This window comes from Cetorhinus maximus, chromosome 23 (assembly GCF_964194155.1).
Source record: "Cetorhinus maximus chromosome 23, sCetMax3.hap1.1, whole genome shotgun sequence".
In the NCBI taxonomy this organism is placed as follows: domain Eukaryota; kingdom Metazoa; phylum Chordata; class Chondrichthyes; order Lamniformes; family Cetorhinidae; genus Cetorhinus; species Cetorhinus maximus.
Window position 1 is genome coordinate 46341806 of NC_135901.1, and position 26040 is coordinate 46367845.

Consider the following 26040-nt stretch of genomic DNA (forward strand, 5'->3'; position numbering starts at 1 on the left):
TGTTTGCAGAGAACTGGCTGAGAAAGTCTGGATTTCTCCCTTCGCCAGGCCCGGGGTAACGGCCGCCATCTTAATAGGGGGCAATGTGCAGCAGGGCGCATGCGCGGGCATCCTGGTCTAGGTAGCAGGAGGAGAGAAGATTGTGGAATTCTACCCTGGACTGGCAGGAATGGATTTTGGAAACTCCTTTTACAGGGGGTCAGAAGGGGAACATTTACAGACGGGTGAGATCTGACAGAGTCACTCAATTCATCAGGACCTGGATCCTCCTTTTTTAATGCTCTGTACAAACCATTTCCCAAACCTGCCACACTCAGTCCAGGATAGAAATTCAGGACCTGGATTCTATCGGCCTCTGAGTGTAAGCATTGAGTTCCAGGTCATTACCACTCACTGTGCAAACATTTCTTTCTCACATCCCTCCTGTACATCTTACCCAAAATCTTAAATCTGTGACCACGATCCTTTCACGATCTGCTACTGTGAACAACTTTTCTTTAACTACTTTATGTAAACATTTCATAATTTTATGCACCTTTTGTTAAATCTCCCCTCAATCTACTTTACTCCAAGGAGAACAATCCCAGTTTCTCCAACCTAACCTTGTAACTAAAATCCTTCATCCCTTGACCCATTCTGGTAAATCTCCTCTGCCCCCTCTCAAGGACCCTCCCATCCTTCATAATGTTTGGTGATCACTGGTTTGTACAAACCCAGATGTTTTGGGTCTGTGTGTGTGACATCACACATTGACAATTACACAGTGACATCATCACACATTGACAATTACACGGTGACATCATCCCGCTCCCCGGGTATTTCCTCAACTGGGAGATTTTTCTCTGACTCCAGTGCTTCTGATATCTTTCCAGCTGCAGGATATTTTAAAGTTGAAAACTGAAATTGTTTCAGAGTAGAGTATTTTTGACCATTCATCTACAATTTGGAGCTTTTAGTTCTCTGCTCTGTTATCTTTTAGAGGTTCCATCGCTCTGGGGCTAGTGTGGCTCCTTTCCTGTGGATCTGAATCCATGTCCATCTTTTGCTCTGTTTCACCTCTGCCATCCCAGATCACCTCTCGGTCATTGTCTAACTTTCTCTGTCTCTAATACTGGGTGCATTTTAGCTGTGTTTGGCATTTAACTGTTACTTCTGCTGATTGTGTCCAAATAAGGTTTCCACTGCTGCCCATCCCCTGACCATGTGCTGCTGTCTTACCAGCTTTATCTTCCCACAGTATCTTTCACAGTCAGGAATTGTTTTTCCTGCGCTATAATCCACTTCTGAACTTATATTGACCATCAAATTCTGCACCATTTTTATTCCCTGTAATCCATTCTGCACACACTGAAATGTTAACTCTGTTTCTCTCTCCACAGATCCTGCCTGATTTGCTGAGTATTTCCAACATTTTTTTATTTATTTCAGATTTTCAGCAGCTGCAGTATTTTGCTATTATTTTATTGCAGGCGTTGGTCACAGAACTGAGTCACAGACGGACCAGCTAAGAGCTGGTTTGTATCAGGGTGGGTGTTGGTTACCAGAAGTTGGTCCCTGGCCTCCAGTGTAGGTCCTTTCTCATCAAGTCACAGAATCACTGAATGATGGCGATATAGACGGAGGCCATTTAGCCCATTGTGCATATGCTGGCTCTCTGCAAGAGCAAGTCAGCTAGTCCCACTCCCCTGCCCTTTCACTAACAAGACCAGCAAATATCGCCAATCCCCAGTTGCCTGTGGAGAAGATGATGTTTGACCTTCTTGAATCGCTGCAGTCCGTGTGGTGAAGGTGCTCCCACAATGCTGTTAGGTAAGGAGTTACAGGTTATTCACCCAGTGATGATGAAGGAACAGTGATATATGTCCAAATCAACAACAGCAATTCGTGTTTATATAGCACCTTTAACGTAATAAAACTTTCCAAGGCATTTCAAAGAACAGTATGCGTTTATAAAAAGCATTAGAGATTAGGAATGTACAGTCAAAGCTCTCTGCTGTTGACTGAGTTCTGAATTGGCTGATTGATGGACACTGTAACCAGGTCAGTCTGAGTTTCCTCGTGGTGAGTCTGCAGTGGGACCTGAGTCTGAGGAGGACGAGAGATTAACCCTATGAAGACAGAGTAAAACAGAACAACTGCGCTTGCACAATGGCAGCAAACACAGCCTTTAAAATAAGGATGAGAATTTTATAATTTAGGTTCTGCTTAACACGGAGCGTTTGTAGGTCAGTGAGCACAGGGGTGATGGGTGAACAAGACTTGGTGCAAGTAAGCACACGGGCAGCAGAGTTTTGGATGACCTCAAGATTACAGGGAGGCTGAATGTGGGACGCCGGCTGGGAGTGTGTTAGGATAGTTAAGTCTAGAGATAACAAAGGAATGGATGAGAGTTTCAGCAGCAGATGAGCTGAGACTGGGATGGAGTTGGGCGATGTTACTGAGGTGGAAATAGGCGGTCTTGGTGATGATGTGGATATGTGGTTGGAAGCTCATCTTGGGGTGAAATATTTCACTATGGTTGTGAACAGTCTGGTTCAGCCTCAGTTGTCAGCGAAAGGTGCAGAGTCAGTGTCTGGTGAATGCAGTTTGTAGTGGGGACTGAAGACAATGGCTTCAATCTTCCCATTATTTAAATGGAATAATTTTCTGCTCATCCAGTACTGGATGTCAGACAAGTCAGGACGGTGTGTGACTTGGAGAGGAACTTGGAGGTGATGGTGTTCACATACCTGTTACCCTGGTCCTTCTAGGGGGTGGAGGTTGAGGGTTTGGGAGATTCTGTCAGGGTTCTCCTGCATCTCTCACTTCTCTCTCGCTCTTTCTCCCTCCTCTCATAGAAACCTGAATCTTGTGTAGGCCCAGACTGGGTGGCAGGTTCCCTTCCCTGAAGGACATTAGTGAACCAGTTGGGTTTTTATGACAATCCAGCAGTTTTCATGGTCACTTTTTCCTCATGCCGGCCCCACAAATTCCCAGATTCATTCAGCTCAATTTCACAACCTGCCTTTGTGTTTTTGTGGGTTCTCTCTCACTCCATTTTTTCTGTTTTAAATCAATTTCACAGGATATTTGAAGGGGAGGATTTGCTGTCGGGAAACTCACACCAAGACCTGAGAGAGTCACTTGATTCATCAGGACCTGAATATTACCAACCTTTGAACATGGAAGCAGAAAGCGCTGCTCACGCTGGGGAGAAACCGTGTAAGTGCGGGGACTGTGGGAAGGGATTCAATTACCCGTCTGACCTGCAAACTCATCGATGCACTCACACTGGGGAGAAGCCATTCACCTGCCCTGAGTGTGGGAAGGGATTTACTCAGTCATCCACTCTGCTGACACACCAGCGAGTTCACACTGGGGAGAGACCGTTCACCTGCTCTGAGTGTGGGATGGGATTTATTAGTTCAACCAACCTGCAGACACACCAGCAAATTCACAATGGGGAGAGACCATTCACCTGCTCAAAATGTGGCAAGGGATTCACTCGATCATTCGACCTGCTGACACACCAGCGAGTTCACACTGGGGAGAGACCATACACCTGCTCTGAGTGTGGGAAGGGATTCACTAGGTCATCCCATCTACTGAGACATCAGCTGGTTCACTCAGACCAGAGACAGTTTACATGCTCAGTCTGCGGGAAGTGCTATAAAAGCTACCAGGACCTGATCTTGCATCAACGTGTTCACACTGACGAGAGACCGTTCAGGTGCTCTCACTGTGAGACTGGGTTCAGGCGATCATCTGACTTCAATGTACATCAGCGCAGTCACACCGGGGAGAGGCCTTTCACCTGTTCCGTGTGTGGGAAGGGATTCACTCAGTCATCCAACCTGCTGAGACACCAGCGAATTCACACTGGAGAAGGGGCTGCTCACTTGCCCTGACTGTAGGAAGGGATTCATTAATTCAACCTGCCCACTGAAATACCATCGAGTTCACACTGGGGAGAGACCAGTCAGCTGGTCTGTGTGTGGAAAGCGATTCACTCAGTCATTTGTGCTGCTGAGACACCAGCGAGTTGACAAGTAACAGCAAAATCAATCACTGTAGTTAATCACATCCTGGATGGAACCATGTTCATTGGGTTCTGTTTCTGCTGATGTTAATAATCTCCAGCCCCATTATAAAGGCTAATATTGTTGATACTTATCAATTAAATCAACTTGGTGTGAAATATAAGGTGTGTTGAATCTTTTTAATATCTCCAATACTCTGCTTCTCCCCTGTCACCTCCAACAACAAGTGTGAGGAGCTCATGGAGCTTCTTTGTCACTAAGATTGAGACAATCCGATCAGCTGCCTCTGCTGCTTCCCTCCCTTCCACTCTCCCACTAGGCCAAACTGTCTGTAAGGTTCCTTCTTGTCTGAGCCCTGAATTTACATCTTTCTCCAGTTTCTCTCCCATCTCCCCTCATGTCCTCTCAGTGCTCATCTTGTCCATGAGGCCCTCCTTCTGTGACATCATCCAAAAGCACCATGTTAGTTTTCACATGTACACAGACAACACCCAGCTCTACCTCACCACCATCCCTCTCCATTCCTCCACTGTTACTAAATTATCAAACTGCTTATCCCACACCCAGTACTGGATGAGCAGAAATTTCCTCCAATTAAAAATTGGGAAGACCAAAGCCATTGTCTTCAGTCACCACTACAAATTCCGTTCCCCAACTACCGATTCCATCCCTCTCCCTGGGAACTGACTGAGACTGAACCACGCTGTTCACAATCTTGGTCTTTTATTTGACCCCAAGATGAGTTTCTGACCACATATCCACACCATCACTAACACCAGATATTTCAATCTCCATAACGTCGCCTGTCTCCACCTGACCCCCAGCTCATCTGCTGCTCAAACCCTCATGTCCGTGTTACCTTTAGACTTGACAATCCCAATACATTCCTAGCCGGCCTCTCACATTTACCCCGTCCCCACACAGAAACATGAGATCATCCAAAACTCTGCTGTCCGTGAGCTTTATCAGGCCAAGTCCCCTTCACCCTTCACCCCTGTAGTCATTGACCTAAATTGGCCCCTGTTCAAGCAATGCCTCAATTTTAAAATTCGTAACCTTGTTAACAAATCCCTGCATGGTCACGTCCCTCCCAATCTCTAACTCCCAGTCGCACAACCCTCTGAGATACCTGTGCTATCTCATTCCGTACTCTTTAGCATCCCTGATTTTAATTACTCCACCATTGGTGGCCGTTCCGAGGCGCAAAGTTCCGGAATTTCCTCCCAAAACCCGTCCTGCTCTCTCTCCTGATTAAAGAGGCTTGTTAATATCTGCCTCTCCAATCAAGGTTCTGTCTATTTACCCTAATATCGACCCATGTGACTCGATGTCAAATGTTTCTTTATGAAAGTCCTGTGAAGGACCTTGGCACGTTTTGTTACATTAAAGGTATTATATGAATACAAGTTGTTGCTGTTTCATGACAGCCAGTTTGTGCACAGTAAGATTCCACAAACAGCAATCAGACTGATTAATCCAGTTTTTTTTGGTGGGGTGTTAGTTAAAGCACGAATGTTGGTCCCACTGCACCAGGAGAACTCTCCTGTGGACAGGATGTGGAGTTGTTGAGCTCTCCTGAGCTGAGAGTGGAGTTGATTGAGCTGTCAGGCCTGCAGTGTACCTTGAAGAACCGCTGTCTGGGATCTTTCCTCTTAATTCACTGACTCCTAGCTGAAGTTGTTGCTGCAGTTAAATAGTTAACTTTGAATATCAATCCTAATTTAACCTTTGGTGCAAAATCTGCAACTTTAAATCAGCTGTAAAAGAGAAAGCAAATTCATGCTAATGCATTTGGGGAGGGCAAACAAAGCTGGAGAATACACAATAAACAGGAGAATATTGGGAGGGGTAGAGAAAGTGAGAGACCTCAGAGTCCATGTCCACTGGTCCCTGAAGGTGGCAGGACAGATGGTAAAGAAAGCACATATTTATCAGAACTCACAATACACCAGAACACTCACACTGGGGTGAGGCCATTCACCTGTACAGTGTGTGGGAAGGGATTCACTCAGTTATCCAGCCTGCTGAGACATGAACAAACTCACACTGAGGGGAACAAAAACAGAATTACCTGGAAAAACTCAGCAGGTCTGGCAGCATCGGTGGAGAAGAAATCAGTTAACGTTTCGAGTCTTCATGACCCTTCTGCAGAACTGAGTATAGTTAGGAGAGAGGTGCCTTTCTCCTAACTATACTCAGTTCTGCCGAAGGGTCATGAAGACTCGAAACGTTAACTGATTTCTTCTCCACCGATGCTGCCAGACCTGCTGAGTTTTTCCAGGTAATTCTGTTTTTGTTTTGGATTTCCAGCATCCGCAGTAGCTTTTAGCTTTTTGTTTTTTTCACACTGAGGGGAGGCCATTCAGCTGCTCCGAGTGTGGGAAAAGATTCACCCCTTCAAACAACCTTGTGAGACACCAGCAGGTTCAGACTGGAGAGAAGTTGTTCAGCTGCTCCGAGTGTGGCAAGAGATTTACTCAGTCATCCCACCTACAGACACATCAACAAATTCACACTGCCGAGTGGCCTTTTAAATGCCCAGACTGTGAGAAGTGCTTTGAAATTCCAGTGAACTGATGTCCCATCAACGTGTTCACACTGACGAGAGACCGTTCAGGTGCTCTCACTGTGGGACTGGGTTCAGGTGGTCATCTCAACTCACTGGACACCAATGAATTCACTCTGGAGAGAGGCCGTTCAGCTTTTCCGAGTGTGGGAAGGGATTCACTCAGTCGCTAACCTGCTGAGACACCAGTGAGTTCACAATTAACAAGTGATTGGATTTTGCTGTGAATCACATCCAGGTCTGAACCATGTTCATTGGGGTCTGTTTCTGCTGATGGTAATAAACTCCAGCCCAGTTATAGGGGTTTATATTCTGGATAACAATCAGATTTGCGTTAAACACATGATTTATTGAGTCTTTTTTAATATTGCTAACACAAAATAGTTCCTTTTGAACATAGGAACATGTCTCAGGACATTGGGACAGCAATGAACAAACTCAGGGTAATATTGGATACAGAGTCAAAACAACGTGATATTCTTTCTCCATGTGACCTGTCTCAGAATTCTCTCATCAAACAGACCATCAACATGAGAGGAATTGACATTTTAAGTCATTCCAAGAGGAAATTAGAGGATGTAATTATCCAGGAAGTTGTTCTGAAATTTACACTACCTCCCACTGTCACCAAAGCTGGCAATAGACAGCTCATTGTTCTAATTGTGTTGTAGCCTCTGTCCCAGATGTTGTTCAATATAGATTTAATGTTCAGAGAAAGGGGTGAGATTGGATGGTCAAAACTGCTCACAGGCTATGGAGGGTGATGTTGACTTGAATGTGCCAAAAACAGTGTTCTTCATAGGCACCAATACTTTATCCCCAGTATTGGTCACTTTGGTCGGTGTTGTCCACCTGATAGGACAGGATGTGTCCTCATGTGTCTGTTTGTATGAATGCGGGTGTGTCCCTGAGTGTGGAAGTGTGTGTAAATGTGTGTGGGTGTGGAGAAGATGTCTGAGTGTGTGAGACAGAGAGAGAATGTGTGTGTGGGGCTCTGTGTGTGGTTGTCTGTGCTGCTTCTCATTAGCTATAACACAAACCTTCCTCTCCAAGCAGACAACATGGCTCCTGAGAATCCCATCCAGTGATGTGAATGGTACGATTCGGAGATCCTACATCCAGGGTGAAACCACAGGCTGACTGTGTGCTGTGTAAAACCTGACACCTGCACAACCAGGCCCAACTTCTCCTGGAGCAACATGAAGTGTCTGCTGCTTTCCAGATCCATTCCTTTCCCCTCACCATTATCCTCAAATAGTTCACAAAATCCTTGTGTCCATCATCCTCCAACACGCCTATGGTTTCCACTTTAAATATTTCCATCAGTCTTTTTCACAGAGAGCAATGGGATTGCTGCTATCACAGGAATCAGTTCTGAAATACTGTCCCTCTGATCATTAGGCTCCCTGGAGTAATACACTGATCCCGATCTTCCCACCTAACACAAATCCATAGACCCATTTGAGTTCCAGATTTTAATGTGATCGTTTAATGTAGAAAACATATATCATTTAACCCATTTAAACTTGATTCAGCACACCCCCTCCACACACACTACAAGAGGTTGTCTTTGAGATCAGTTGTTCCTTTGTAATCTGGGTTGTTCTGAATGATAACAATATGAACCTTCTTCCTAACCTGTCCTAACCCTTGAAAGGTGGGAATGCGCCATTAACAAATATATGCTTCAAGTTAATAATTCTGCTTTGTCTGACTGACATGGTTAATTTACAGAAGGATTAGGGTATGGTCGAATGGACATATGTCCAATGGGGACATAAGGGGACTTCTTGCTAATGTCGGGATAACAAAGTTAGACATTATTTTTACATTGATTTTTTTAACAATTTGCTGATTTTTGATGGAAAGGGAGACAGTGAGAAGGAGCTAGAAAGTCGAGAAGGTCAGAGGAAGTGCACTTGTGGTGTGGGGTGGGAGGGGAATAACAGAGGAACCAGGTATGGGTGCAGACCATTTCTACATAGGCATGAACGTACAGGATCGAAATTATAAACAAGGGCACACGGTTCATTCTGTAATCATGATCAATGCTGTAATGTCCACAAAATACTCCAAGCGTACGGGAGAAACTTGTATCGATGAGATGTCTTTGGAGCTCTCCTGTATCCCCATATTTGTCGTTAATGTTGCTTTTCCATCTCACAGCTGACTCATGTTGAGTGTTTTAGATTCTCCACAACACCCTTCTGTCGGTTCATTCACTGAAACCACGGACTCTCCTTGTTGTAACGGTGACATTCCCTGTCTGCCCGGTTATTTCTTGAAGTCAGTCAGCCCTTGAATTGTTTGTACATTGTTTCATCATGTCCCACCCAGCTGGCCACCAGTGCAGAGGCATTGGAGGAGGACGGTTTGGTCCACGTTGTTAGAGGCTGTGGACAGGCTGAGAAGGACAACGAGGGAGTTTTCCTTTGTCACATTCACATGGGGTGTCATTGGTGACTTTGGGAAGAGCTATTTCGATACCGTGACAGGGACAGTGATCTTATTGGAGGGATTTAAACATGGAGTTCTGGGAAATGTAGACATGGATTTGGGAGGTGATCAGGACTTTGGAGAGCAAAAGGAGGTGGGAGCTGGAGCGGGAGTTTAATAGGATCGTGGGGTCAAGTGTTGGTTTTATTGAGGACAGGTGATGATGGCAGATTTGAAGGAGAGATGGGCAGTACCAGGAGAGAGAGAACCGTTAATACCAGTGAACATGGGGAAAATGGGTGATCAGCAGTTTAGCGGGAACAGGGTCAATGGAGCAGGAGGTGGGTCTCATGGACAAAGTGAGCTCTGAGAGGGCAGGAAGGGGAGATGGGAGAGAAACTGGAGAAAGATGTGGGTTCAGAACTCGGACATGGGGGATCTTTAGAGAAAGTTTGTCCCGATGGGCTAGTGGAAGGGAAGAAAGCAGCAGAGGCAGCTGATCGGATTGTCTCAATCTTAGTGGCAAAGAAGCTCCATGAGCTCCTCATACTTGTTGCTGAAGGTGAGGATGGAGGAGACAGGGGAGAGGGAGAGCCCTTCGAAAGGAACTAATGTCTTAGGGATAGTAAAAAGATTCAACATCATCTATTTAATTGAAAGCTTAATGATTTTATTTTTATCCAGAATATTAACACCTATAACTGGGCTGGAGTTTACTAACAACAGCAGAAATAGACCCCAGTGAAACATGGTTCAGTTGCAAAACTCAATCACTGTAGTTACTCGTGAACCTCCTGGTGTCTCAGCAGGTTGGATGACTGAGTGAATCCTTTCCCACACTCGGAGCAGGTGAACGGTCTCTCCACAGTGTGAACTCGCTGGTGTTTCAGGAGGTTGGATGACTGAGTAAATCCCATCCCACACACGGAGCAGGTGAAAGGCCTCTCCCCAGTGTGAACTCGCTGGTGTGAAATAAGATTAGCTGATCGCCTGAATCCAGTCCCACAGTGAGAGCACCTGAACGGTCTCTCGTCAGTGTGAACACGTTGATGGGACACCAGGTCCCCGGAACTTTTATAGCACTTCCCACAGTCTGGACATCGAAAAGGTCTCTCCTCACTGTGAACTCGCTGGTGAGTCAACAGATGGGATGAATCAGTGAATCCCTTCCCACATTCTGAACAGGTGAAATGCCTCTCTCCAGTGTGACCATGCTGGTGTCTCAGCAGGTTGGATGACTGAGTGAATCCCTTCCCACACTTGGAACAGATAAATGGCTTCTCCCCAGTGTGAATTCGTTGGTGCATAGTCAGATGAGATGATCACCTGAACCCAGTCCCACAGTAAGAGCAGCTGAACGGTCTCGCGTCAGTGTGAACACGTTGATGGGTCATCAGTTCCCAGGAACTTTTGTAGCACTTCCAACAGTCCAAGCATTTAAAAGGTCTTTCGTCAGTGTGAACTCGCTGGTGTTTCAGTAGGTAGGATGAACGAGTGAATCCCTTCCCACACTCGGAGCAGATGAACGATCTCTCTGCTGTTTGACTGCACCGATGTCTTTCCATGTAATTGAATCCCTTCCCATAGTCCCCACATTTCCACGGTTTCTCCCTGTTGGGACTGCATTTATGTCCTGCCACATTAGATGATTAGCTGAAGCCTTGTCCACAAACACAACACGTGTACAGTTTCTCCCCACTTTGAACAGTGCTTTTTCCTTCCATGTTCAAAATCCGATGATATTCAGGCTACGATAAACTGTGCAATCCATCAGATCCTGATGTGATGTTTGGTTTCAGTTTCTTGACTGCAAATCCTCTCCTCCTAATATCCTGTGGAATTGATTTAAAACAGAAAGAGGGAGTGAGAGAGAACCCACAAAAACACAAAGGCAGGTTGTGAAACTGAGCTGAATGGATCTGGGAATTTGTGGGGCCGGCACTAGGAAAAAGTGACCATGAAAGATGCTGGATTGTCACAAAAACTCAACTGGTTCACTAAGGTCCACCAGAGAAAGGACCTTCTACACAGTCTGTGCCCATAAATTTCAAACTTGTGCCTGAACACTAAGGTCTAGGTCATAGGAGCAGGAGTCCTAACACTGACTCCTGGGGAAATCCACTTTCAACCTTCCTCCATTCTGAAAAATCATTACTCTCTGTTTCCTGTCACTCAGTTAATTTTGTATCCATGTTGCTGCTGCCCATTTTGTTCTATAAGCTATAACTTTGCTCACAAGTCTGTTATGTGGCACTTTATCGAATGCCATTTGGAAGACCATGTACACCACACTAACAGCATTACCCTCATCAACCACACTGTTAACTCTTGAAAAACCTTAAGCAAGTTAGTTTAACATGATTTTCCCTTAACAAACTTGTGCTGGCTTCCCTGAATTAGCCCACATTTGCTTAAGTGACTATTAATTTTGTCCAGAATTATCACTCCCAAGGTTAAACTGACTGGTCTGGAAGTTGCTGGGCTTATCATTACACCCTTTTTGAACAAAGGTGTATGATTTGCAATTCTCCTGTCCTCTGTCACCACTCATGGGTCAGAAGGAGATTGGAATAATATGGTCAGTGCCTCCACAATTTCCACTCTGAATTCCCTCAGTATCCTTGGATACATCTCATCCAATCCTGGTGCCTTGTCAACTTTATCAGACAGCCTATATAATACCTTCTCCTTATCAATATTAAACACCACAAGTGTTTGAACTACCTCCTCTTTAACCATGACCTGTGCAGCATCATCTTCTTTGGTAAAGACAGATGCCAAATATTCATTTATACCTCATCCATACCCCCTGTCCCAATGGATAAATCACCTTTTTTTAAATCCCTAATCAGCCCCTTTCTCCTTTTACCGGCCTGTTACTAGGTATAAGCCAGAGAAAGCGTTTTGATTTCCTTCCATGTTAGCTGCCAGTCTCTTCTCATACTCTCTCTTTGCTTCTCTTACTTTCTTTTTCCAATTTCTCTCTGAATATCCTTTCTTTATCCTGTCTCTCGGTTGTATTAGCCACCTGATATCTCTGTTAGCAGACTTATTCATCTTCATCTAAATCTCTTCTCTTATTTAGTGAGCTGTGGATATGTTAGCCACACCTTCCTCATTTGTAAGAATATGTCATTACTATGTCTGATCTATTTCCTCTTTAAGGCAGCCCATTCCTCAATTACAGTTTCTCCTGCCAACCTTTGATTCCACTTTACTGGGTCAGGTCCATTCTCACCCTATTGAAGTTGGCTTTCCCCAGTTAATTATTCTTTCTCCTACAAGTAACCTTTGCCCACAGACAGACAGGCCAACTGTTTACCTTCCAGATTTAAAGGCCGATGATATTCAGGTCCTCACGAATCGAGTGACTCTGCCAGATCTGAATTGATGTTTGATTTGAGTTTCCCATCTGTCAACCCTCCACTTCTAAGATCCAGTATCAGAAAATTACAAAAACACGAACCGTCAGAACAAGATACAAATTGAGAAGTGACAAACATTTCTCTTGGTTTGAGTTTGCTGTGTATAAACCCTCCCCTTCTAAACCCCTGGCAAAGGAGTTTCCAAAATCCATCCCTATCAGTCCAGGATAGAAATGCACAACATCCTCTCCTCCTGCTACCTGGACCAGGATGGCCGCGCATGCGCCCTGCTGCACATTGCCCCTGTGAAGATGGCGGTTATTAACTCGGGCCTGTCTCCGAGAGGAGACGCGGGTCAGAGTTGTCGCTTCTCCATTCGGTGTAACCGCAGGACCGGTAGCTTTTTATTCAAGATTTCAGACCTTCACAGGGTCTTCATGAAGCCTCCCCGCCCACTCCACCGCCTCCATCCCTCCCCACTCACCGGCTCCTTTTACTCGCCCATGTTCGCCATTTCTCAGCGACTTCCACCAGCTCCAGGTACAGATGGTACTGCGCATGCTCCAGTCAGAGATCGCAATGCGCATGTGCCAGTCAGTGCCATCTACTGCGCCTGCGCGAGGATCGCCTGTCGTGTGGATCGGGCACATTCTGCCCCCCCCACTGAATGCTGGGTAAACATACCGCCATTGAAAGGCCTTTTCTGAGAAGATAATTATGTTTTATGATCTGATGATGATTGGCGCCATAGGGCCAATATATAATATTAATATTGATATGGCAAGCATAGTGCACGGCCCCTCCACCATAGTTATGACTTGGGTGTAATTAACAACAGAACAAACCCTGACAGTTAGATCTGAACTCACTGGAGTCGCAGCAGCGGCGCAGACAAGTGATTTTTCTTCCCTTATTCTGACTACTGAAACTCTGTCTTGTCAGTTGGAATGTAGCAATTGTGGATCTAATCCTTTGACCTTCTAAAACTGGAGTGTTAGCAGGTGGGCAGTGAGCAAAGGGTTGCACAAATGAAGTATCTGAATGGTCTCCCACAGGTATGACTGTGCTGCTGTGTCAGAAAATGGAATAACGAGGTGAATCCATTTCCACATTCAGCTGGTGTCATTTCATGGTGTGATTTTGCAACATGAGTTTCAGCTCACACTGGGATCTCAAACCCTTCTAAGAATGTGCTCTACATTCTCAACAACAGTTAGAGAAAGGTGGTGCTGTAAATTTGAAATAAAAAAAACAAATATTGGAATTTTCAGCAGATCTGTGGAGAGTGAAAGATGTATTTAAATTTCAGGGCTGTGACTTTCCATCAGAACTGCACTGCATCAGTGAGCAGACTTGAAAACTTAACTCTATTTCTCAATTCACAGATTCTCCTGGATGTGCTGAGTATTTCCATGATTTTCTGCTTTTATCTCTGATTGAAGAAGTTGCATATGAATTGTGCATTAGATTTATTGATGACTAATGTATATTTATTCTCAACCATCTACAAGTGGAAAACTCTTCTATTTGTCTACCCTGTCAACCCCTTTCATTATCTTAAAGGCCTTAGTCAGGTCATCCCTCACTTTCTTTTCCAGAGAAAAACTTTTCAATCTGTTAAATCTTTGTGAATTTGACATATTTTCCAATTCTGGCATCATTACAGTAAATCTTTTTTGCACCATCCCCAGTGCTTCGCTCCTTCTTATAATATGGAGACAGAGCTAATCTGAGCATCTAAGTCACATTGTCCCAAATTCCTGTATGTTTTAAGGATCATCATGGCAGTGGGAGTGGGGACTGTGGTTTCGAGCCATTCTCCCATTAGCTGAAAATAAGATTAGATGAAATGAGCAGATCAAATGAGCCGCTCTGTGACATTATGAATCAATTACAAAGTTGTCTTTCAGCCTTACAGTGAAGCGGAGGGTATTTTTCATTCTAAATTTGCTAATTATACCATTAAGAATACCTGTCAAAGAATGACTAGATTTCAGCATGGGGTCAGTGTAAAGCTCATTTAACATGATTACCAAGCAGTGAAGAGGTGAATTTGTAATACACGTGCACCTTGTTTGTGCATTTCCCAGATTAATAGTTGCACCGAGTCTGTTGTTCTCCATCTTGATATGTTCAAGATGGAAATTCATAAATATTTGGGCACTAAGGGATATGGTGATAGGATGGGAAAATGGAGTTGAGCTGGAAGAACATTTAATGGTGGAACAGGCTCAAGGGGCCTTTTGGTCCAACCCTGCTCCTATTTCTTGTGTTCTTATGAACATCAGTGTGAATCATTTCCATTCAAGCACAGCAGATGCAGCAGCACCCATCCACCTCCTCCCTTCCCTCATTCCAGGGCCCAAAACACTTTCCAAGGGGCACAGTGATTTACTGGTACTTCTTGCTATTCAGTATTGTCTATTCACTGACCACAGTATGGTTTTCTCTATATTGAGGAGATTAAATCCCAATTGGGTAACTGCTTCGTGGAACATCACCTTTCAGTCTCCAAGTGTGACCCTGAGGTACAGTTTAATCTCCACCCACTCCCACTCTGACCTCGGCCTCCTGCACTGTTCCAATGAAGCTCAATGGAAGCTCGAGGAACAGCAGCCCAACTTTCATTGGACACTTTACATCCTTCTGGACTCAACCTTCATTTTGACAATTTCAGATCATAACCACTGCTCCCATTTTTTCTGACAGTAGGTGCTGGTAATGGTTCTTCTTTTACCATTTATCCCTCCTCTGGGCCTGTGTTGTTTCTCCACTTGTCCCATTAGTTTATTTCCTTGTCTCATTATCACCCAATGCTGCCTTGCACCATCATCCCCTTTGTCATTTAATCACGAGTTCAGGCTCGGAAAAGAGGGACCTTTAGAGATAGTTTGTCCCGGTGGGCTAGTGGAAGGGAGGGAAGCAGCAGAGGCAGCTGATCAGATTGTCTCAATCTTAGTGACAAAGAAGCTCCATGAGCTCCTAACACTTGTTGCTGGAGGTGGGGATGGAAGAGACAGGGGAGAGGGAGAGCCCTTCAAAAGGAACTAACTTGTGCTAGAAATATCAAAACGACTCAACTGTTCATCGCAAAGCTGATTTATTCCAATTTTATACAGAATCTGTAACTGGGCTGGAGTTTATTATCATCCAAAAGGAACTAACGTGTTAAAAATAGTAAAAAGGTTCAACGCATTGTGTTTAACACAATGATGATTTATTTGACTTTTATCTAAGTGGGCTGGAGTTTACTAGTGTCTACAGAAACGCACTATAATGAACATACTTCAGTCCTGAATGTTATTAAGAGCAAAATCCCATCACGACAGTTACTTGTGAACTTGCTGGTGTCTTAGCCAGTCGGATGACTGACTGAATCCCTTCCCACATACGGAGCAGGTAAATGGCCTCTCTCCAGTGTGAACTCTCTGGTGTCTTAGCCGGTGGGATGACTGACTGAATTCCTTCCCACATTCGGAACAGGTAAATGGCCTCTCTCCAGTGTGAACTCTGTGGTGTCTTCGCCAGTCAGATGACTGACTGAATCCCTTCCCACATTCGGAGCAGGTAAATGGCCTCTCTCCAGTGTGAACTCTCTGGTGCAACAGCAGGTTGGATGACTGAATGAATCCCTTCCCACATTCAGAGCAGGTAAATGGCCTCTCTCCAGTGTGAACTCTCTGGTGTCTTAACCAGTCGGATGACTGACTGAATCCCTTCCCACATTCGGAGCAGGTAAATGGCCTCTCTCCAGTGTGGACTCGCTGGTGCGCGATGTGTTGAGATGATCGTCTGAACCCAGTCCCACAGTGAGAGCACCTGAACGGTCTCTCATCAGTGTGAACACGTTGATGGGACTTTAGTTCCACAGAACTTTTGAAGCACGTCTCACACTGTGGGCATTTAAAAGGTCTCTCATCTGTGTTAACTCGCTGGTGTTCCATGAGGTTGGCTAATTGATTGAATCCCTCCCCATGCTCAGAGGAAGTGAATGGTCTCTCCCCAGTGTGAGCGCACCAATGAGTTCCCAGTTCCAATGGGGATTTGAATCTCTTCCCACAGTCCGTACATTTACATGGTTTCTCTCCATTGTGACTGCATTTATGCTCCATCAGATGAGATGATTGGCTGAAGCCTAGTCCACACACAGAACATGTGTACGGTGTCTCCCCACTGTGAATGGTGCTTTTTCCTTCCATGTTCAAAATCTGAAGATACTCCGTTCAAGATAAATTAGTCGACTCCATCAAATCCTGATGTGATGTTTGGTTTCAGTTTCCCGACTGCAAATCCTCCCCTTCTAATACCCTGTGGAATTGATTTAAAACAGAAAAAGGGGAGTGAGAGAGAACCCACAAAAACACAAAGGCAGGTTGTGAAATTGAGCTGAATGAATCTGGGAATTTGTGCGGCCGGTACGAGGAAAAAGTGACGATGAAAACTGCTGGATTGTCATGAAAACCAAACTGGTTCACTAATGTCCTTCCGGGGAGGGAACCTGCCACCCGGTCTGGGCCTACACAAGACTCTGGCCTCCATAAGAACATACGAAGTAGGAACAAGAGAAGTCCTAACACTTGCTAACACTTCCTAACACTTTTTAAGTCCTAACACAGTCTGCTCCACCATTCAATATGATCGTGGCTGATCTTGGGCTTCAACTGCACTTTCCTGCCTACTCCCCATATCCCTCAACTCCCTGAGAGACCAAAAATCTCTCCACCTCAGCCGGAAATATATTCAATGATGGAGCATCCACAACTCGCTGGGCTGGAGAATTCAATGTGACAGAGAGAGAAAGAGAGAGAGAGGAGTGGGAGAGACAGAGAGAGAAGGTTACTAAACAAAGCACAGGATGTCAGTAAACAGAATTCAAGTGCATGGGATTGGAGTAATATCCTGTTATAGATTGAGAATTGGTGAACCGACAGAAAACAGAGAGTCGGAATAAATGTCTCATTCTCAGGATGACAGGCTGTTATTTGTGGGATACTGCAAGGATCAGTGCTTGGCCCACAACCATTCATAAATTATACAAATGATTTGAAGGCACTCATTTAAGCAGCACCTAAATTTTCACATTCTCATCCTTGTTTTCCTCCATGGTCGTGATCATTCCTATCTCTGTAACCTCCTCCAGCCTCACAATCCTCCCGAGATATCTGCTCTTCTCGAATTCGAGAATTCCTGATTTTAATAATTCCATCATTGGTTGCCATTCTGTCAGTTTCCAAGACTCTAGAATTCCCTCCCCAACCCTCTCCGCCTCTCTACCTCATTTGCATCCTTTAAGATATTCCTTCAGACCGACCTCTTTGACCAAATTATTGGCCACCTGCCCGAGCATCTCATTGGTTTCTAACATTTCTGTGAAATGTCTTGGTAAACTATATAAGAATAAATGCGATATAAACACAAATTGTTGTTGTTGATTTGGAGATATATCAATGTCCCTTCCTCATCGCTGGGTGAATAACCTGTAGCTCCTTACCTAACAGCATTGTTCAAGCACCTTCACCACACGGACTTAATTAGTAATGGGTTGAAAGGTTATGGGGACAGGGAGGGAAATTGGAGTTGAGGCCAAAATGAGATCAGCCATGATCGTAATGAATGGTGGGGCAGGCTCGAGGGGCTGAATTGCCCACTCCTGCTCATAGTTCTTATGTTCTTATGTTCAAGGATCTATGGACATGCACACCAAGTTTCTGTACTTCCTCGGGTCCAACCATTCATCATGTACTCCATTGCCGAGTTAGTCCTCCCAAAATGCATCACCTCACACTTTTTGGGATTAAATTCAATTTTCCACTGTTCTGCCCATCTGACAAGCCCGTCTATATCGTCCTGTTGTCTAAGGGTTTCCTCCTCGCTATTTAACACAATAGTGATTTTTTTGTTTTACCTGTGAACTTACTGATCATACCTCCTACATTCATGTCTACATCATTAATGTCCACGAAAAACAACAAGGGACCCAGCACCGAACCCTGCAGTACGCCACTGGACACAGGCTTCCAGTCACAAAAACAACCTTTGACCATCACCCTCTGCCTCTGCCTCCTGACACTGAGCCAATTCTGGATCCAATTTGCCAAATTGCCCTGGATCACATGGGCTCTTACCTTCTGCACCTGTCTCCCATGCCAGACCTTGTAAAAAGCCTTAGAGAATTCCATGTGGACTACATCAATTGAACTACCCTCATCTACACACCTCGTCACCTCCTCGAAAAATTCAATCAAATTTGTTCGACATGAACTCTCACTGACAAAGCCTTGCTGACTATCCTTGATTAATTCTTGCCTCTCCACGTGGGGATTAATTCTGTCCCTCAGAATGTTTCCAAAAGTTTCCCTACCACTGATGTTGGACTCTCTGGCCTATAGTTCCCTGGTTTATCCCTACCATTCTTCTTTAATAATGGCACCACATTAGCTGTCCTTCAGTCCTCTGGTACTTCTCCTGTGACCAGAGAGAATTTGAAAATTAATGTCAGGGCCCCTGCAATCTCCTCCCTTGCCTCCCACAACACCTGGGATACATCTTATCTGGGCCTGGGGATAAATACACTTTTAAGGCCCAATAAAACCGCTAATACCTCCTCGCTCTCAATACTCATTTGTTCAAGTATATCTCAGTCCCTCTCCCTGATTTCTATATCTACATCGTCCTTCTGTATAGTTAATACAGATGCAAAGTACTCATTTAAAACCTCATCTACATCTTCCAGCTCCTCACACAGATTGCCATTTTGGTCCCTGATGGGCCCTAACCTTTTCCTGGTTATCCTCTTGCCCTGAATATACTTATAAAATGCCTTAGGATTTTAACCTATTTCACCCAGCTGTGTTTTTCATGCCCCCTCTTCGCCTTCCTAATTTCTTTTTTTTAAGTAACCCCCTGCACTTTCTCTACCCATGAAGGGCTCCTGCTGTTCTAAGCCCTCGGTAGTACCATAAGCTTCCCTTTTTTCCCCCCTTATCTAATCCTGTCAATTCCTCAACATCCCAGTTTCTCTGGACTTGTTGGTCCTTTGTGGGAAAATGTTGGCCCTGCACTCTCACTATTTCCTTTTTGAATGACTCCCACTGCTCTGATGTTGATTTTCCTACAAGTAGCTGCTCCCAGTCCACTTTGGCCAGGTCCTGTCTTATCATATTTAAATTGGCTTTCCCCCAATTCAAAACCCTTATTTTAGATCCATCTTCGTCCTTTTCCATAACTACTTAAATCTTACTGAGTTATGGTCATTATCACTGAACTGCTCCCCCACTGACACTTCTACAACTTGCCCAGCTTTGTTCTCTAAAAGAAGGTCCAGCACCTCTCTTGTAGGACTTTTTATGTGCTGGCTTGAAAATCTCTCCTGGATACATTTGAAGAATTCAGCCCCCTCAAAGTCTTTCACACTTTGTCTATCCCAGTTAATATTGGGGAAGTTGAACACCCCCGACTATTATTACCCTATTATTTTGACACTTCTGAGATTTGCCTACATATCTGCCCTTCTATCTCTCCCTGACTGTTTGGGGGTCTATAGTATGCTTCCAACAATGTGATTGCCCCCTTTTTGTTTTTAAGTTCTACCTATACGGCCTGATTTAAGGAACCTTCTAAGATACCATCCCTCCATACTGCACTAATTGACTCCTTGATCAATATTGTGACACCACCATCTCTTTTACAACCTCCTGTCTCGCCTGAAGATTCTATACGTCGGAATATTGAGCTGCCAGTCCTGCCCCTCCCTCAGCCATGTCGCTGTGATAGTAATGATATCATATCCCCATGTGTTAATCTGTATCTGCAACTCATTTGCCTTACTCACAACACTCCTTACATTAAAATAAATGTCATCCAGCCTTGCCATGTTGCCTTGTGCCTTAACTTAACTATGTACACCCTGCCATCCAGACTGACTTGTTTTTTCTTATATACTTGTATGTACATCACCCCCTACTATACCTCCACTCAGTATCCCACCCCCATGCCAAATTAGTTTAAGAGCCCACCGACAGCACTAGCAAATTTCCCCACACCTTTTAAAGGACTTCTCACACTTAAATTAAAAGGTCTCTTGTCAGTGTGAATGTGGTGTCCCAGCAGTTCGGATGATGTCCTGGACCTCTTACCACACTGTGAGCAACTGAACAGCCACTAGCCAGTGTGAATTCAATGTGTTTCAGCAGGTCAGTCCAAAGAGACAAACATTTCTCTGGGTTGGAGTTTGCTGTGTGTAAATCCTCCCCTTCTAACCCCCTGTAAAAGGAGTTTCCAAACACTCGGTGTAAACTGGGCTCCGGGAGTTTGTAATCCGGGTTTGGAGTCCTACACCGGGTGTGTGTGAACCCTCCCAGTCCACCCTCCGGCTCCATTCCTCTCCTGCACTCGGCCCTTTCTCACCCGCTGGACTTTAAATTCCACCGCAACAAAAACAAAAATACCTGGAAAAACTCAGCAGGTCTGACAGCATCTGCTGAGAGGAAACAGTTAACGTCTCGAGTCCATATGACTCTTCAACAGAACTAAGTAAAAATAGAAGAGAGGTGAAATATAAGCTGGTTTAAGGGGGGGTGGGACAAGTAGAGCTGGATAGAGGGCCAGTGGTAGGTGGAGATAACCAAAAGATGTCACAGACAAAGGGAGAAAAGAGGTGTTGAAGGTGGTGATATTATCTAAGGAATGTGCTAATTAAGGGTAGAAAGCCGGACGAGCAAGGTACAGATAGACCTAGTGGGGGTGGGGTGGGGTGAAGGGATTGAAATAGGCTAAAAGGTAGAGATAAAACAATGGATGGAAATACATTTAAAAATAATGGAAATAAGTGGGAAAAGAAAAATCTATATCAATTATTGGGGGAAAAAATCCACCGCCTTCGTCCCGGTCCCCCGCCCACACTGCGCATGCTCCACTCCCAGCAGGATCCGCCCCTCTCCGCTTGCCTGGAGGATCAGTTGCTCCAGATCGGTCATCCAACCCCGCCCCTTCTTCCTATTGGTCCGGAGCTGCCGCCAATCATTTGGAGTCGGAACATGCGCAGTCCGTGGAGACAGGCGGGAAGGGAGCTCCAACCAGAGGATTTAAAATGCGGGTTAAACAAAGAACGAGTGCAGATCCAGAACCGAAAATAAACGCGTGAACAGAGATAGGGCCGGCGCATGAATTTGGAAGTTTCATAAACTCACGGTACCGGCCCCAATCCCTCAATAAGAAGCCACCGTCCCCGGGTTTGCTCGGCGCTGCGGGAGAAATGCCCGAGTTAACGGCAGCCATCTTTATAGGGGCAATGTGGAGATTGGCGCATGCGCAGCCGCCATCTTGATTGGCCGATGTGCTACAGGGCGCATGCGCAGCCGCCATCCTCACGGGGACAATGAGCAACAACCCTTAGGAAGACGTTCATAAAATGTGTGTTCACCAGGATCAGCAGCAATAGAATTATAAACCCACAGTCACTCAGCAGTACAGAATTTAAGTATTGTTGAAAAAGGGAGACATATTGCTGGTATTTCATGTTGCACTCATCCGGACAGATGCAAAAAAAACAAATTTCTCAGCAAATAATAATTTATGCTGCACAAGGAAAGGGTGTTGACTGGTTGGCCAGTCAGCTCTGATTGGTCAATGCATTACCATGGAGAATACATCAAAAAGGTATCATCCTCCATGCTTTTGTTTAATTCAACAAACGGCCCCATCCCTGGACATGCTCCTTCTGTCTGCAGTGGACAGTTCCCTGTGTATGAATATATGCAGCTTCTAGCAAGCATAAGTGAGCCACATTATGAGCCCGACTGATAATCTTTGAAATTTGATGTTCTTACGCCTGTCCTGATGAGTACAAGAGAAAAGGTTTCAACAGAATGTCTCTTTTTTTAACAATACTCAAGTGTAATAAAGGGGGAAAATGTGGTAGACAGAGGGAGAGGTGTAGGGAGAGAATTTCAGAATTTGGGAACGAGGGAACTTAAGGCAAGTTCATTAATGCTGGAGCGATTAAAATGGAGAATGTACAAGCTATCAGAATTCGAGCAGTGCAGATATCTCGGAGGGTTGTGGGGCTGGAGGAGATTACAGAGATAAGGAAGGGTGAGGCCATGGAGGGATTTGAAAACAAGGATGAGAATTTTAAAATCAAGCTGTTGCTTGACCGGGATCCAAGGCAGGTCAGGAAGCAAATGGGTGTCAGAGGAACAGGATTTGCTACGAGTGAAGACATGGACAGCAGGCCTTTGGATGGCTTCACGTTAACAGAGAGTAGAATGTGGGAGACCAGCCAGGAGTGTGTTGGGATAGTCATTCAAGTCTGGAGCTAACAACGGCTGTGATTAGGGTTTCAGCAGCAGATGTACTGAGACGGGGTGAGGGCGGGTGATGTTGAAGAGGCGATCTTAGTGACGGCACAGATTGAGATCAAATGTAACACCGAGGTTATGAACAGACTGGTTTAATCTCAGACTGTTCCCAGGGAGAAGGATGGAGTTGGTATCTAGAGATTGGAGATTGGAGCAGGGACTGAAAACAGTGTCTTCAGTCTTCTCAGTGTTTAATTGGAGTTAATTAGTCATCAGGAAGAGAAGCAGGAACCAGAATAGACCATGAGACTGATCGCAGGTTTAACTTAGTTAGAGAGGGAGAGAAGGAAGGAAGGAAACCATGGGACGTTTGGAGAAACCGCCTTCATGATCACTCATTAAATCTCCACACAGTAAGTTTTGGACACAAGGTTAAGATCTGCTATTCTGTCTGGTCAGTCAGGGGGTTTCAGATTAATGTTTTAGTCATGAGTAATGACTGAATTGAATTATGAAACATATTGTTATCTTCAGTTAGACAAATTTGTTAAAAAGATACAGGAAGAATTATCCAAAACTCTGTTTGGCTTCAGCACAGGGAGGAGGGAGAGTGTGTGGGATGGGGATTTGCTGCTTTGGGAGAAGAAGGCAGGAAATAATGTTCCATAGAAATGAGAATTGTCTGCTCTGAATTTCTATCCTGTTCTTATAGTGATCACTTTTGTAAACTCCTTTTGCAGGGTATCGGAAGGGGAGGATTTACAGAGGGAGAACTCAAACCAAACATCACATCAAGATCTGACAGAGTCACTCAATTCATCAGGATGTGAATATTATCATCTTTGAACGTGGAAGGAGAAATATTTGTCTGTTCTGTCTGTGGGAAAAGATTTCAAACATCAGTGAGTCTGGAAAGGCACCGAGACACACACACACACGAATGAGAGTGTTCCAGTGAACTGACAGTGGAAAGAGCTTTAACCAGTTACACAGCCTGAAATAACATCACACCATTCAGAGCGGGGAGAAACTGTACACGTGTTCTATGTGTGGACAAGGATTCAAATGATCATCACACCTGGAGAGACACAGGGACACTTGAACTATGGAGAAACTGTGGAAATGTGAGGACTGTGGGAAAGGATTCAATTACCCAATCCAGCTAGAAATCCATCGACGCAGTCACACTGGGGAGAGGCCGTTCACCTGCTCCGAGTGTGGGAAGGGATTCACTCTGTCAGCCAACCTGCTAAACACCAGCGAATTCACACTGAGGAGAGACCATTCACTTGCTCTGAATGTGGGAAGGGATTCACTCAGTCATCTGAGCTGCTGAGACACCAGCGAGTTCACAGTGGGAAGAAGCCATTCACCTGCTCTGAGTGTGGGAAGGGATTCACTTCCTCAACCAAACTGCGAACACACCAGCGAATTCACACTGGGGAGAGACCGTTCGTCTGCTCTGAGAGTTGGAAGGGACTCACTCAGTCATCCCACCTGCGAATACACCAGCGGTTTCACACTGGAGAGAGACCATTCACCTGCTCCGTGTGTGGGAAGAGATTCACTCGCCATCCGGCCTGCTGAGGCACCAGCGGTTTCACACTGGGGAAAGACCATTCACCTGCTCCGTTTGTGGCAAGGGTTTCACTCAGTCATCCCACTTGCGAATACACCAGCGAATTCACACTGGAGAGACACCATGAGAACATATGGAATAGGAACGGGAGCAGACCATTTGGCCTCTCAAGTTTGCTGTGCCATTCAATAAGATCATGGCTGATCTTCCTATGTTTGAATTTCCACATTCCCATCTAACCTTGATAACCTTTGATTCCCTTGCCTAACAAGAATCTATCTACCTGTGTCTTAAAAATATTCAATGATCGTGTCTCCACCGCCTTCTGAGGCAGAGTTCCAAAGTCGTACATTCCTCTGAGAGAAAAAATTCTCCTTATCTCTGTCCTAAAAGGGCGACCCCCTAATTTTGAAACAGTGCCCCCTACTTCTGGACTCACCCACAAGAGGAAACATCCTTTCAACGTCCACCTTGTCAAGGCCATTCAGGATCTTGTATACTTCAATCAAATCACTCCTCCCTCTTCTAAACTCCAGTGGAAACAAGCCCAGTCTGTCCAACCTTTCCTCATAAGAAATCCCACTCATTCCAGATATCAATCTAGTGAACATCCTTTGAACTGCATCCAATGCATCTATAAGGAGACCAAAACTGCACACAGTATTCGAGGTGTGGTCCTGTATAACTGAAGCATAACATCCTTACTTTTATGTTCAACCCCTCTCGTAACAAAGGATAGCATTCCATTAGCCTTCTTAATTACTTGCTGTACATGCATACAAACTTTTTGTGACTCATTTACTCGAACACCTAGGTCCCTCTGCACCTCAGAATTATGCAGCCATTCTCCATTTAAGCAATACTCTGCTTTTTTGTTCTTCCTGTCAAAATGACCAACTTCACATTTTCCCACATTTCACTCCATTTGCCAGATCTTTGGCCACTCATTCAACCTATCTACATCCATCTGCAACCTCCTCATGTCCTCTTCACAACATACTTTCCTACCTATCTTTTTGCCAAGTGCCAATTTAGCGACCATGTCTTCACTCCCCTCATCTAAGTCATTGATGTAAATCATAAAAAGTTGAGGCCCCAGCACAGACCCCTGTGGGACTCCACTCGTCACATTCAGAAAAAGACCCATTTACACATACTCTCTGCTTTCTGCCAGCCAGCCAATCACCTATCCATGCTAATAAGTTACCCCCTACACCATGCGCTTTTATTTTCCGTAATAATCTTTGATGTGACACCTTCTCAAATGCCTTCTGGAAATCCAAGTAGAGTATGTCTACAGGGTCCCCTTTATCCATTGCGCATGTTACTCCTTCAAAAAAACTCCAATCAATTGGTTAAACATGATTTTCCTTTCATAAAACCATCCTGACTCTTCCCAATTGCCTTGAGCTCTTCTAAGTGCCCAGCTATAACCTCCTTATTGATTCTGATTACTTCCCCACGACAGACGTCAAGCTAACTGGCCTATAGTTTCCTGTTTTCTGCCTCCCTCCCTTCTTGAATAGAGGGGTTATATTTGCTACTTTCCAATCTGACGGAACCTTTCCAGAATCGAGCGAATTTTGGAAAATTAACACCAGCGCACCGACTACCGCATTAGCCGCCTCTTTTAAGACCCTAGGAGGTAGTTCATTGGGTCCCAGAGACTTGACATCGGCAGCTCCTTCAATTTGCTCAGTACCATTTCCCCAGTGATTTCAATTTCACCAAGTTCCTTTCTCCTGTAACCTTCTGATTTGCAGCTATTACTGGAATG

The 26040-nt window shown here is 44.9% G+C and overlaps 2 protein-coding genes and 1 pseudogene across 2 annotated transcripts in view; 1 reads left to right on the forward strand and 2 right to left on the reverse strand.

Annotated features, from left to right (window-relative positions):
* The window catches only part of LOC144698525 (uncharacterized), an 82651-nt gene extending 62657 nt beyond the window's left edge, over nucleotides 1–19994 (forward strand). The window contains exons 5-6 of the mRNA XM_078570460.1: nucleotides 3345–3632; nucleotides 19971–19994. Of these exons, the coding sequence (XP_078426586.1) occupies nucleotides 3345–3632; nucleotides 19971–19994 (312 nt within the window). The remainder of the gene's footprint in view (nucleotides 1–3344; nucleotides 3633–19970) is intronic.
* Nucleotides 1–26040, reverse strand: part of LOC144698293 (uncharacterized) — a 118974-nt gene that overhangs the window by 45278 nt on the left and 47656 nt on the right. The window lies entirely within an intron of this gene.
* Nucleotides 1–26040, reverse strand: part of LOC144698526 (uncharacterized) — a 37347-nt pseudogene that overhangs the window by 8908 nt on the left and 2399 nt on the right.